General features: G+C 40.6%; 1 protein-coding gene across 1 annotated transcript; it reads right to left on the bottom strand.

Annotated features, from left to right (window-relative positions):
- Positions 1-376: 376 nt before the first annotated feature.
- TCN1 (transcobalamin 1) lies at positions 377-13,263 on the bottom strand. The gene is made up of 9 exons (XM_032640517.1): positions 13,185-13,263; positions 10,437-10,616; positions 9,274-9,414; positions 7,736-7,891; positions 6,280-6,467; positions 3,953-4,139; positions 2,604-2,790; positions 611-729; positions 377-438 (listed from the first exon to the last, which is right to left on the bottom strand). Exons 1-9 carry the CDS (start codon positions 13,261-13,263, stop codon positions 377-379), a joined length of 1,299 nt encoding a protein of 432 aa, XP_032496408.1.
- Positions 13,264-14,494: the final 1,231 nt, after the last annotated feature.

A 14,494-nucleotide genomic window follows, 5' to 3' on the forward strand; every position in this document is an offset into this window, starting at 1 on the left:
TCTCATTGGTTGCTGCTGCACCATTAAACCTAGAACTTTATCTCCATTTTCCCCAGTTGCCCAAGGTCACCCAGATAGTTAGCAGGGAAACCTTGAGTAGAACTCAGTTTATTAGACAAGTGGGTCTAATCTCTTTCACTTTGTTTCCTCCTGAGGTAGTCTTCTCTCTAATAGTAATTCCCTTTTGCTATGAAATTATTAGAACATGCTCTTTTTGTATAGTTGTTGATCTTTTATTGAACATGCGAAGTGAGAATTAGAGGTTATTGACTATGCTATTGGGGTCGAGATAAGTGAAAAGGAAGGTGTAAGATCAATTTCCGCATGGAATCTCACTACAAATGGGTTAGACCCAGCTGAGGATGGTTTGGGTTTATTAGTATGTGCTCCAACGAACCTCCAAATATTCTCCATTTTTGACAACATAACTCCCAGCTCCTGAAAAGGAAGAAGAAGGAGAAGTGGGTCAAATGATTTGACCACCAAATCATCAGATAATGGATATGGCTCTCCCAGCTCCTTGGCATGTTCCCCGCCAAAGCTTACCCCCTCACACCTGAATGCTTTGGGCATCTCACTCCGTAGCGTTGTTTGTCGTACTCTCCCTTACCTTGGCTCAGCGGTTGGCCATTGCTCAGAAGTTGCCAGTAGGTTCTGTCATTATTGTTGGCGCTTGTGTTCTGAACAGAGGTGATGTAGGGCCCCCATGGGCCGTCCTCCATTTCGAAACTGTGGGGGACAGTGAATGGGTTACAGGAACTTAGGATGGTCGAAGGCAACTCTCCATGGGCGTTTCTCAAACTTTAACATACCTACGAATCACTTGAAGATGCTTCAGAATACGCAGATCTCCTGGCCCTATCCCCAGACACCTTGATTCTGTCGGTCTGGGCTGGGACCAGGAATCTGCACATTTTATAAACATTCCAGGTCATTCTGATGCAGGCCCTCTACAATCCATGCAAAATTAGAGAAATGATTCCCCTGGTTTCTGCCCCTCCTCCCCGCCATAGTAGACACTTTGCCATCAACAATTTCGAATCTTCTACCCAAGACAGTAACTGATGAAGACACTAAAGCAGTACAAGAAAGTGTTAATTGGTTGTCCTAGAGACATTGAGGAAAGAGGAACAGGAAAGGATAATTTAGTAATTCATACCTGTTTATTAAAAAGTGACATAGTCAATGTCTTTTTCACATTCTTTACTCACATTTCTCTACCTTCCTGGGAACACTTAAAAGCAGGCTTTATGGTTAAATATATACACATAGACATATATTTTCATATATATACGATTTTCTCTGTCGCATCTTACAGCACGTTATTAAACACAGTAAGCTATTGTCAGTTAGGTTTAAGGAGCCAAATAAGCCATATTTTTCAGAAGCAGAGTCAATATCTTAATTTTAATATTTGAACTCTCTAGGTCAGGGAACCTTAATCTAGGAGTCCATGAACCTCCTGAAAGGTGGGGGAGGCATTTGTAAAACCTCTGATTTAAATAATAAGTTTTGGGGACTTCCCTGCTGGTGCAGTGGTTAAGAATCTGCCTGCCAATGCAGGGGACACAGGTTCAAGCCCTGGTCCGGGAAGATCCCACATGCCGCGGAGCAACTAATCCGGTGTGTCACAACTACCGAGACTGTGCTCTAGAGCCCACGAGCCACAACTGCTGAGCCTACATGCCACAACTGCTGAAGCCCGTGCACCTAGAGTCCATGCTCCGCAACAAGAGAAGCCACTGCAATGAGAAGCCAGCACACTGCAACGAAGAGAAGCCCCCACCTGACGCAACTAGAGAAAGACTGCATGCAGCAATGAAGACCCAACGCAGCCAAAAAAAAAAAAAAATTATAAAAACCGCACATGTAAAAAAACCATAAATGACAAGTTTTGCACTCACAGACTTAGAGAATTAACTTACGGTTACCAGGGGTAAAGGGTAAAGGGTAGCGGGGGTGGGGGATAGACTGGGAGTTTGGGATTGACATGTACACACTACTATATTTAAAATAGATAACCAACAGAGACCTACTGTATAGCACAGGGAACTCAGCTCAATATTCTATAATAACCTAGATGGGAAAACAATTTAAAAGAATGGACACTTTTATGGGTATAACTGAATCACTTTGCTGTACACCTGTAACTAACACATCATTGTTAATCAACTATACTCCAATATAAAATAAAAATTTTTTTTAAATGACACATTTTGTGTGTATATTCCTTTTTCTGGGATGAGAATCCCACTCATCTGACTTTCAAAGGGGTCAGTGATTCAAAAAGAGTTAAGACCCACTGTTCCAGACACAAAATGTCTGACTTAAGAGGTTCTATTTATTGAAGGAGTTTAACTGACAGAAGAGGGATCCCTGGTTCTTATTTATCTATTCAGTGAGCAATAATTTAATACTTGCTACATGCTAGAGGAGGAAAAATTTCACCTCCCTTTTTTTAACCCCGGCTGTGCGATGTTGGTGAACAGCAAAAGTACTCACCGGGAGGTGTTTTAAATGTACATTGTATTCAGGTGCAGATGTATTCTTGCTGAGTCATAATCACATTAAATTCCTTAACCTTAGGTTATGTACAGACCTACCAAAATGCAGCCTTATTTTGTTTCTGAGCTGCCATCATCACATCAAGGAAGACAGAACCCTTTCTCACGGTGACTTTGGTGGAATTGAAAATTTCATTGATTCGCACAGAGTAGTTGACTGAAATATTCGAGGGCGAGATAGTAGGTGTCACAGGTACAGGCTTATCAGTGGAGATGTTGAATTTATCTGGCAGAGACAGAAAGGCAGAGAAGAATTATTATAAGGAATAATAAAAATGAGGTTAGAGTCTGCACACCTATCCAAGCCCTATGCGACGATTCTTTCCCTTTATGCAATTCAATTACCCCATCTCCCGTTTCCCACAGGGGCTCCTGTTGTTTTTTTTTTTTTTTTTTGCTCTGGTGCAGCATATAGCAATGCTTCCCACCCCCTTTTTTTTTTGCCTTTTAATTTTTTTACTGAAGTGTAGTTGACATACAATATTATGTTAGTTTCAGGTGTAAAACGATTCGACATGTATATTCATTACGGACTGATCACCATGGAAAGTCTAGTAGCCATCTGTCACCATACAAAGTTATTACAATATTATTGACTATATTCTCTATGCTGTACTTTATATTCCCGTGAATTATTTATTTTACAACAGGAAGTTTGTATCTCTTAGTGCCCTTCCCCTGTTTTTTGCCAATCCCGGGCCTTTTTATTTCTTAACATTTATTGAAAACATTATGTGCCAGGCACTGCACTGATCGTTTTACAGGGATTTCCTCCTTCAGTCCTTACAAATACCTATGTTACATACTGTTATCATTTGCATTTCTTATAGTAGAAAACTGAAGCTTAGAAGTTAAACATTTTGTCTAAGATCCCTAGACCTACATGTGCCTGAACCAGAAATGAACAAGATAGATAGAAGGAAAAGTCTTCTTTCTTTGTACCTGGTTGCAAAATCAGTTGTTTGATTAATGATTCATGCTGCAATTTTCTTATAATACTGCCATATTCTTTCCACATTAATGTCTTATGTCTCTGAGGGACCACTCATTGAGCATAATGAAAAGTCAGCGACACCATACTTTTTAGGATGGGAATGATGCTCAGAAAATCTCTGTATCCAGCAGTCAGAAAACATCCCTTTGGAGATAGACGTCCTTTAATAAAGTCTACCTTGTTCATCAGTGTTTGAACCAAGAACAGCATCTACTACTCTGTTAAGGACAAATCCTCCGGTGGTTATGATCACATATGGAGGACTGAGTTCTATCTGGGAACTGTTAGGCTTCAGAGGTTTAACTGGTCACTTTTGGTCCCTGAGGAAACCTAAGTCTCATACACTTTGGGTGTTATGCTGAAAGGCAAAACAGTTTGCTCATTAGTGCTATACCTGGACTGCAGGCACAAGAACAGTTTTTGTTGACATCCAAGTAGGTTTTTCCCATCAGGGCAGGTAAGATCTGGGCTGCAGCAATTGGCAGACGGAATGCTCCCTGAAAGACGTTGTGAAGTACTGTGTGCAGAGTTTCTTGGCAATTCCGTTTATTTTTGTAATAGTTTGATGAGACAAACAGAGCCTAACGTGAGAGAGAGAGAGAGAGAGAGAATGAGAATAAATGAGAGAAACTTCACATAACGGGAAAGCCTGCATCTAACTAATTTAGTAAATCTTCATTGGACATTGACTACATAGGAACCACCTTAGATCACTAAAATACCTTTCCCGCCATCAAGAAGCTTATAAGCTAGTTTGGGTGGGGAGGTGGAAATTGTTAAATCACACGAACTCTCATAGCGTCAATGAGAACAGACTTTCTCTACCGTATTTACTCTTGTACCACTGATGCTGAAACAGTACTTGTCATATAGGAGGCAATCCATAAATAGTGTGAACAGATTCTTGTAAAGGAGTCCCTAAGATGAACGCCCTAAGAGAAGCATCTAGCGGCATGGCCGTTCCAAAGAGGAAGAGCTCATAAACATTTAGTGAGACTGAGGAAAGGCTTGGTGGAGAAGGCAGTACTTGAATAGGCTTGGTGGTATGATGGCATTTCAGTAGGTGACATGAGGAGGCAACAACCTGACCAAAGGGGATAAAGTAGGAATGGCCAGAGCCTGGCCTGGCCATGATGAGAGTATATGCGTTTTAGTAAAATCCCCAGAGGATTCCTCCTGGCTTAGGAGAACTGGTGTAGAGGGAACACTCTGGGCAATTGTGGAAGGACAGCCCGGAGAAGGAGGTTGGGACCAGATTGGTAGACTCTTGAATTTCACGGTGCGGTGTCTGCCATCATTTGCTTGACAGTGGGAAGTCTAACAGGTTCTTGAACAGAAACTGTCCAGGCAGCAGATATAAACCGGACTGAAGGGGCAGAATTACAGGGTAGGAAAAATTAAGAGGGTATTAGAGTGAGTAAGACAAGGACTAAAATGGACTAAACTTGAAGATGTTGCTCTGTGGTTTCCCAAGGAAGGACAGTTCTCCTTTTCCTTTTTTCTTGAAGTCTCTTAAAGATAACCAAGTAGTCAACCAGCATTTGTGGGATATTAAAAAAAAAACTCATCATATTTTATCTTCTCTTATAAACTGGTAGGTAAGCAGCTCTTGGTCCTGCTGTGAATGAATACCACCTGTAGGGTTTTTAAACAAGACCAAAGCCCATGTTCCACCCCTAAATTTCTGTATTAACTGGTTGGTGCGGGGTGTAAACATTAGTATTTTATAAAAGCTCCTCCAGGTGATTCAAACGTGCAGCCAGAATGGGAAACCACGGTTTTATATTAATTTCAAACTTATCAAGTGTGAACAGAAACAACAGTATGAACACTCTTTATGACTGGACCCTTGCTTACATCATCAGCCTCGTCTTGTAATTTTTCCCAAGCACCTTGTGCTGAACATTTTGATCTTCCTAAAATATGGAATGTTCTTTTGTACCTTTGTCCTTTGTCCTTGCTTCTTCTCTCCCTTTGAAAGTCCTCTCACCCTGAGTCAGCCTAGCAGACCCAAATTCATACCAAAGACTCGGTGAAATCTTTTTTTTTTTTCTATAAACCTTTCTTCGTCTCCTCTTGTATAACCCCTTAGAGTTGAGTTGATCAGTGAGTAAATGCAGGAATAAATTCTCAGTCTTCAAAGAACATATACAGGGTAGTGTTGGCATTGAGTATGAGTTTTGAAACCAGTTATTTCAGTCCTATCACAATCTGCATCGCTCTTTGGCTTTGTACTATTAGGCAAGTTACCGGTACTCCATGATTCACACTCATTATTATTACTTCCTAGGAAATAGAGATAATAATTCTTTCTTCACTGGGTGGTTGTGCATTAATGACTTAATGTCAATAAATACCAGCTGCCACTACCACTTATTATTTCCATACCAGTAACCTAATTTGGGAGGTAAGGTGAAACGCCAAACAATGGTATATGGTAAAGTGTGAAACTGCATGTGATAAAACAACAAGATAGATTGTAACAGGCTGTAGAATTTCTTAAATGGAGTCAGGAAGCGCTTCATAGAAGCATCGGATATGGAAAGGTAAAGGAGAGGAGAATACGTTTCAGGCAGGGGAGGGGAATCACATGAGTGAGATCAAAGTCAGTATAGGAAACAGAATGGATAATAAGTCTTTAGGAGGCCAGTAAGGGAGGATGAAGATGTTGCTTTTCTCCGTGAATCCCTTCCCTGTCTCTTGGTTTACGCTCTGACTTACCTGCATAGCTTCTCCTGTGCTAAATATGTTTCCAAAGAGACCATCATTTTTTGCAGACAGAATCTTATTTACCAGGGATGTTATATAAACATTGGTTTTGTTTAAATCCTTTATATCTGCTTCAATCTCCTCCTTTTCTATTCTCCTCTTCACACAGGTTAGGGCAAGAACAGCCATTGCTCCAGTATCTGTCGGGAAGCAAAACACCGGTGGTAGGGTGACTAACCATGCTGGTTCACCCCGGACTGAGTAGCTTCCTGGTATGTGGGACTTTCAGTACTAACAACAGGACAAATCTGGGCAAACAGGGATGGTTGCTCATGCTCGTTAATGATGGGAGGGAAGAATTTCAGGGTACAGCAGTCATCCCTCTGGCACTAGCCTCTCAAATATTGCAAGATTCTTTCCTTATGTTGAATAGCCATGTACCCTGTACTCAGAAACTCACATCTTGGTCATAGAAACACATATGGATTTGTAGGTGCAAACACGTGAATGGTCTGCTTTTACACACTGGTTGTTCTCATCTTTTTTTATCTTTTAGCCATATTGGCAAAGAAATTGAGAAAACCCAGGATAATACTCCAAACAAATATGTCTTTGTAAAGTTCCAAGGTTTCCATTAGACTGATTAAGAAATAGCGCTTGAGAGCGGTTTATTCAGTAAACCTTCTTAATGGGGAGGAGGAGGCAAGAGACTGGAAGGATGGAGGATAAGGTCTTTTTTTCCTGGCTCGTTACTTGGTTGCCTCTATGTTCTTTAAGCACGGTGCCTTCCCTCTCTCATAGAAGAAGGAGTATAAGAAGCTCACTTTCTCCTTACTATCCTGAGACACTGAATGGTGGTTTTCTTTGAACTTCTTGGAGAAAAATGAGCTTGTGGATCTGGGCCCCTAGGGCAACAACGCTGCTTGTCTTAAGGGGACTTCTTTTTGGATGTGTAAGCGGATCCAGTGGGAAATTTCTGGTCCTTCTCCATGGTGGATACGCACTTTATTGATCAAAATATTGGGCCTGACCACTGGAGAGGTTCTATTATTCAAGTAATCCCACACATCCAAATGGTCCCAATAGATGAGAGAAAGGGGCAGGGTTGAGATAAATGAATTCCACTGCATTCCCTTTCTCTAACATTTATAGTTCCTAAGATGTCTTATCTGAAGAGTCTCATGATCTGTCCTCATTTTAAAGATGGGAAAATTAAAGTCAAGAGTTAACATCTGTTGGTTACTCAAAAGTGTGAGCAGGAACCACGTCTTTCTACTATACTGCACATCTACAAAGAGGCTTAAATACTACTCAATATCCATTCTTCTAAACAAAAATTCTCTTCTGAGGAGACTAGAGTAAAGAGGATAGAAAAAATTCAACTACTTACAGGTAGAAAAATTCAAAGGCCAAGGCCTATTGGTGCCTGTGTCCTTGAAACCAAGGGAATTGGGTTTAAATGACTCACCTACTGAGAACTGGCCACCAAAATAATAGTTTTTATTTTCCGGAGTGAAGTAAGGAATGACGTTGGTGATTGAGTGGCTCCCATTGGACAGACACAAGGCCAGGAGGGCCAGGCTGAGCTGGTAATAGTTAGTCAGTGGATGGTCACTGTGTGTTTCTGGCAGAGAGAAAAGAAATACCTTATTCACGGAAGTGGTACCGGAATAGTACATTTTTAACTTATTTCTACTTACTTTATCTCCATTTCTTTACACTTAAAGAGAGGTGAATAACAGAGGGGAGATACTGCTCATAGCATCGGCAAAGTTGAGAAATTTAAAGGTTCTGAAGGGCCACCAAATTCAACTCAACTCCTTTCATTTTATAACTGAGGAGGTTCAGCGCTAAAGCTATAAAAAATACTCCCGGCAATCCCGCTTCTAGGCATATATCCAGAAAAAAACATAATTTGAAAAGATACGTGCACCCCAATGTTCACTGCAGCACTATTTACAATAGCCAGGACATGGAAGCAACATAAATGTCCGTCAGTGGAGGAATGGATAAAGATGTGGTACATATATACAATAGAATATTAATCAGCCATAAAAAAGAATGAAATAATGCCATTTGCAGCAACATGGATGGACCTAGAGATTGTCATACTGAGTGAAGTAAGTCAGACACAGAAAGACAAATGTCATATGATATCGCTTATATGTGGAATCTAAAAAAGGGGTACAAATGAACTTATTTACAAAACAGAAGTAGAGTCACAGATGTAGAAAGCAAACTTATGGCTACCAAGGAATAAGGGGGGGAGGGATAAATTGGGAGATTGGGACTGACATATACACACCACTATATATAAAATAGATAACTAATAAGAACCTACTGTTATACATTACAGAGTATAGCACAGGGCAATACTCTGTAATGACCTATGTGGGAAAAAATCTGAAAAAGAGTGGATATATGTATATGTATAGCTGATTCACTTTGCTGTACACCTGAAACTAACACAACATTGTAAATCAACTCTACTCCAATAAAAATTGAAAAAAAATACTATCCTGATGTCCAGGTGGTTACACAGTTAGGACTAGAATGCACGAATGTACCTCACTAGCAGCTGTGATGGTCAACCTATTTTTCCCAGTGATAAAGTACTTTTTGCCATCTTTAGCCCTTGTAATATTATAGAATCATATGTATATGCTTTGATACTTATGACACAGTGTCTTGTATTGCTCAGCTGTTTCTGGTGTAATTTGTCTAAATGCCAAGCTTCTGGAGAACTAGAGAACTGTGACCTGTATGTTTGTGTGTTGGTGTGTGCATTCATCATCCTACGTAAGGTCAATGCTCAGTTGAACATATTGGAAAAGAAAACTCAAGATGCATGTTGAAAGAAGGATGAAGGGAAAGTGATCTTCAAAGGTACAGTGGGATGAATGAAGTGAAGAGGAGATGGAAAAAGTAGGGGGAAACTTCATACAGTTCTGAATCAGGAGAGGAAAAGACAAGGATGTCCAGGGTCTCTGAACATTTGGTTCTCACCCATATTCTCAATTTCTGCTTTGAATTTCTCTCCTAGTTTGCTAACCAGATGAGCATCACGTATAAACACTTCACTAGAGTTTTTACACGCTCCCAAAGCCAGGATAGCCAAGGCAAGCTCTCCTGAGGTTATCTCTGGCTCTGAAAAGAAAAGTATTCAAGTTAAACAAGGTACATGCTTATAATTTTTTTGGCCTCCTGTCTTCCTGGAGACTTCTATTGCTGTCACTCCTTTCTCCTGTTCTACTCTTTACTAATATTTTGTTGTTCTCTTCTTTATCCCCAAAACAGAGCCTTTTCTAGCAGTACTGTATAAATGCAAGCGAGATCTTAATCTTTCCCATGAAATTATGGGTTCTTTTTGGAATCGTGTAATCCTGATAAAAATGAACAAAGAATAAAAACAGATAAATAATAAAGCCTTGGGATTTTCTCTCCTTGTGGGTGCCGTCTTTCCTGGATAGGAATAATTGACTTGTATGCTCTGCCTTAGAGAGTGTCCAAACTCTCAGGCTGCTCCTAATTCTCACAATGATATTGTTAGGTAGGTGGGGGTGGTGTATTTCCCCCTTATACTCATTAGAAAGCTAAAGCTCGATATTGAAAAGAAAGGCTCAAAGTGGAATCTGGTCTCAAACCCAGTCCACATCTCTGTTGCTCTGTGGTTGCCTCTCTGCTGTCAGCTTTCTTGGTTGTGGTCCACACCCTCTCTGGTCATGAACTCAACAATATCATATAACAGTCTTAATGGATGAGAATCTATCATTTCTTTTGCTTTTCCTTGTAACTTCTTGAAGGAATATGATTTTCAGGGCTCAAAGAAGGAAGGCCTAGCTCTAGAGTAAGTGGCAGGGGATTGATGTTTTGAGGTACCTTTGTGTCATCTCAAATTTTTTTTGAATTTCATGTGAACCTTATCAAAAAAAAACCCACTACATACTTGTGTTAGATTTTTTAAAAATTTAGGTAACATTGGTTTATAACATTAAATAAGTTTCATGTGTACTACATTTTATATCTACCCCTGTTCACCTCAAGTTTTCTACAGCTAAGATTGATGTATCAGGGATGTTTTGGACACACAATTTTTAGAACTCACTGGAGATCATCTTTATAGATAGGTAAGTCTTTTCCTAACTCTTCCGGGGAATATAGGCACTCACCTCTTTTTTTTATATCTTCTTGAATTTGTTGAGTCAGCTGTTGTTCTAGCCTTTGGTTCTGAATCTGAACAAGTCTGAAGGTCAACAGGATGTTGGCACTTTGGATTCCTTTGGTATAGTTTGCATTTACCATTGTGTTTACTAGAGGATTTAGATAGGAGCAGTTTTCTCTGCTTACCTCTGTGGCAAGGGAGGGAGGAAATAAGAAACACACACTCATGAAATATTAGGGCTAGGAACAGGGATGATATTAAAAGATTTAGTAACAGATATGGCACAGGCATAGACCCTTCCAGTAGTCGCTGGCAGTGTTGCTGTAACAATACAAAGGTGGGTCTGGAGCCCCACTCTGCCAGGTATTACTTTTTTTGCCAACCAGCATGGAAGTGTTAACTATTTTAACAACTATTCGGCCTTACCATTGTGTCCTGGCAGAATATAAGTCCTGCCTGGTAGATCTAGTACCGTTACCTAATTTGAGGCCTAGAGAAGGTATCCTTAAAGAGACCTTGGTAATTGGAGCCTAGCCCAATAGAGTCAGTTGTTTCCTTCTCCATCTTCTTCTAATTCACTTGGGTTAATGCTGAAGGGAAGAAGAGAGAAGAGAAAGAAGGCAAAAATTCTACGTGTCATTGGTGATTGAGTCCAAAGCTGCATTGTCTGATTGCCCAACTGGCCAGGCATCAAGATCGTTATTCAGCATTATGGACCCTTTGGAAAACCTTCTGGTTTTAGCCTAAGACATGTCCAAATCCCAGGGGTAAGGATGGAGGGAGTCCCATTACATTGTGGAAATAAAAGGAGAATCCGGACCCCCCAGGAACTGGAGAATAGGAAGAGTTAACTATCACTGAAAACATTTCTAAATATTCTTTGACCATAATCTTAAGAAAATCCTACCCATCTCCAGATTATCTCATGGGTTTGTGGAATCGTGAGAAGAATATGAACCCTGAGTTCAGGCAGACCTTGGCTGGATTCTTTGCTCCTTAACTTATAACTGGGGGTAAGTTACGTAACTTTCTTTTGTTTTTTTTTTAATTTATTGATTTTTGGTTGCGTTGGGTCTTCGTTTCTGCACGTGGGCTTTCTCTAGTTGAGGCGAGTGGGGGCTACTCTTTGTTGCGGTGCACGGGCTTCTCACTGCGGTGGCTTCTCTTGTTGTGGAGCACGGGCTCTAGGCGCGCGGGCTTCAGTCGTTGTGGCGCACGGGCTTAGTTGCTCCGCGGCATGTGGGGTCTTCCCAGACCAGGGCTCGAACCCGTGCCCCCTGCATTGGCAGGAGGATTCTTAACCACTGCGCCGCCAGGGCAGTCCCAAGTTATGTAACTTTATTGACTTCAGTTGAAATGGTGGATATTAACACCTACTCCATGGATATTGGACAAAAAAAAAACCCACTAAGTAAGCTATAAAACACTGTACATATTATTACCTCTAGCTCAACTCGAGTTTCTAAGGATCACTATACTTAGAGAGTCCAGGAAGTGTTATTTTCCTTGCCCACCTTTCTTCACTTTAAAAGAGAGAGTCGGGAAGATCTGAATGGAGTGATTGTAGAAGGGTTACGGTTTGTTACAGGCACAACTGGACAATTGTGAGTCACCTCTGAGATTTCGTGGAAGCATCCAGTTTAGCGGATTTTCTGGCCCTGAAATAGACTTTTTAGTTCCTGGTCAACAGCTCAAATCAGCTTCCTTAACCACTAAAAACAAAGTTAATTATTTTGTACAATGAATGAAACTCCAAAGCCTCCATGGAGACCCCCTGTTCTTAGGATACAACAGAAGAAATGACAGGCCAGGAAGAACAATTAGAGCTGGCAGACTTGGAACTTTAGTGTTTCTGCTGTGCGATGGATTGCTTCTCGTGGACTGTAGAGACCAGGAAGATGTAGCCACAGCTGACACCACATTGTGGCACCATCTTTGGACTGGTTTGAAGCTCAATTCCAGGGTAAAGACTTATAAGAGAGAAATCATGCACCTGTGAGCTATACCGGACTTTAAGAAATCACCTGCTTCAACACCTTTCCCTGATTATCCTCCATTTATAGACGAAGCTAAAAAAATTCAGAAACATTGGATCATTTGGCTATTAAGCGGTCAGACTACACCTGAACCCAGTTTTTCTTTCTCTTAGTTAGTATTTTTGAAATAGAATCACATACTCTCTGGAGCCTACGTGCAGAGGAGAGATGATGGGTTTCTACCCATGTCCTGTGGGGAAGAGTTGAAAAGAAGAAGTTGTGTAGCTTGGAATATCTGAACTGAATAATGACAAGAGAACAGTCTTCGTTATTTGAAAGAGATTATTAACATTATTTTTTTCTTTGTAGTTAAACAAGGAGTTAACCTAAAACCCATAGGCTGAACTTCAGAAAAATAGATTGCATCTCAGAATCAAAAGACACCTTTCCACGATCTTGAATAATTTCTGGGTCATGAATTTTCTATCACTGAAAATGAACAAGAATAGACAGCTACTGGGCAGGCCTGTTGTGGTAGAAAGGATCTTAGCATAGGAAGAAGGGTTAGGCAAGTTAATGTTGAATCTATGATCCCTCTTAAAACAACGTACATTGTGGAACTTTCCTCACCATCTCCTGCCACGCTTCACATTACTCATAGAGTCCAACAGCATACAGAATTGGAATAGGGTCTTTTCTCAGGTAACTCTACACAAAGCTCCCTGTCAATAGTCTTCAGACTATCATGCTAGAGCGATTTTAGGTCAAACCATACTCACCACAGATCTGGCATAGTTGACTTGGAATAAGAGAAAACAATAGCAGCCCCAGTAGGCGCAGCTGGTGTGATGGTCTCATCTCTCCAGCAGTGTACAGGAATGGTGAGGACATGGCTGGCTGTTTACTGGGTGATGGACAGAGGGTAATGAGAGCTGCTCCTTCAGTTTGCCTCAGTCTCTTTCACTCAAGCAAATATTGAGTAACGTCAGGAGGTGTGGTCAAGTGTGTTTGTCCAAATAACGTAATAAACCAGGAAGAAGACTTGAAAGGTATAGTCAGGGAGAATGAGGAAATAATTTTTCTTTGTTTCCTATCCCCAAACTTTAGGATTCATATTCCCTACTTGCCTTCAGCCCAATGAGAATAAACTATGTGAATGACTGTTGTCAGTAATGTTCTCTCTTTCCCATTCCACTTTGGTTGTATTTTATTTATGTCTCCTGAGAGATTGGATTTGATGGGGGCAAGGGCTTACAACATATAAAAATGGAAGTAGAAGTTGTAAGTCTGAAGTTGGAACAGGCAGGATGGGGGAGCCTGGCACATGGGAAGGTCTTTGGCATAATGTTTTTATTTATTTATTATTATTTTTTATTTTAAGCATAGTGGTTTTTGACCTATGATTTTTTCCTAAGGTAGATGCCCTGAGAGTTTTCTAGCCCAGGAGGAAAACCATAGAGATACATATCAAATGTGGATTTGGGGTGTGCCAGGAAGGATGCTACATGCTACATGTAGGAAGTGTCTATCATAGTTCTTCCAAAAACTATTAGAGAATACTCTGTTTGGCTTTACAATGTTTGCTCTGGGTCAGCAAGATGGTGGAACAGGAGGTCTCTCATATATAACCCCACAGCAACAGTAATCTTAGCAGCCATCCGTGGACAAAAGTTCCTATGTGGAAACTATGGGTTCCAGGTAGGAGGTTGTAAAACGCCAGTGGAACCATCAAGCAGGACTGTATTGAGAAAGCAAACCAAAGGAAACAGACTTGTGTTCACAAAGAAGAAGGCAAACATGACACCACCAAATGAAACTAATAAGTAGACCTAACAGACATGTACCAAAAACATAGGGAGGAAGCTCCTTGACATTTGTCTTGGCAATGATTTTTTTTGTATATGAAACTGAGAGCATAAACAGCAAAAGCAAAAATAACAAACGGGACTATATCAAACTGAAAACCTTCTGCATAGCAAAGGAAACCATCAACAAAATAAAGAGGCAGCCTTGGGAATGGGAAAAAAATATTTATTAGATACCATATACCTGATAAGGTATTAACATCTAAAATATATAAGGAACTCCT

Source organism: Phocoena sinus, chromosome 8 (assembly GCF_008692025.1).
Source record: "Phocoena sinus isolate mPhoSin1 chromosome 8, mPhoSin1.pri, whole genome shotgun sequence".
NCBI classification, from domain to species: Eukaryota; Metazoa; Chordata; class Mammalia; order Artiodactyla; family Phocoenidae; genus Phocoena; species Phocoena sinus.

Coding starts and splice junctions, on each gene's coding strand:
- TCN1 (XM_032640517.1), bottom strand. CDS start 13,263: ATGAGACCATCACACCAGCTGCGCCTACTGGGGCTGCTATTGTTTTCT. Junction 9,415..10,436: donor AGAAGATATAAAAAAAAGAG/GTGAGTGCCTAT, acceptor TTTTCTTTTCAG/AGCCAGAGATAACCTCAGGA. Junction 4,140..6,279: donor GCACAGGAGAAGCTATGCAG/GTAAGTCAGAGC, acceptor CTCTCACGTTAG/GCTCTGTTTGTCTCATCAAA.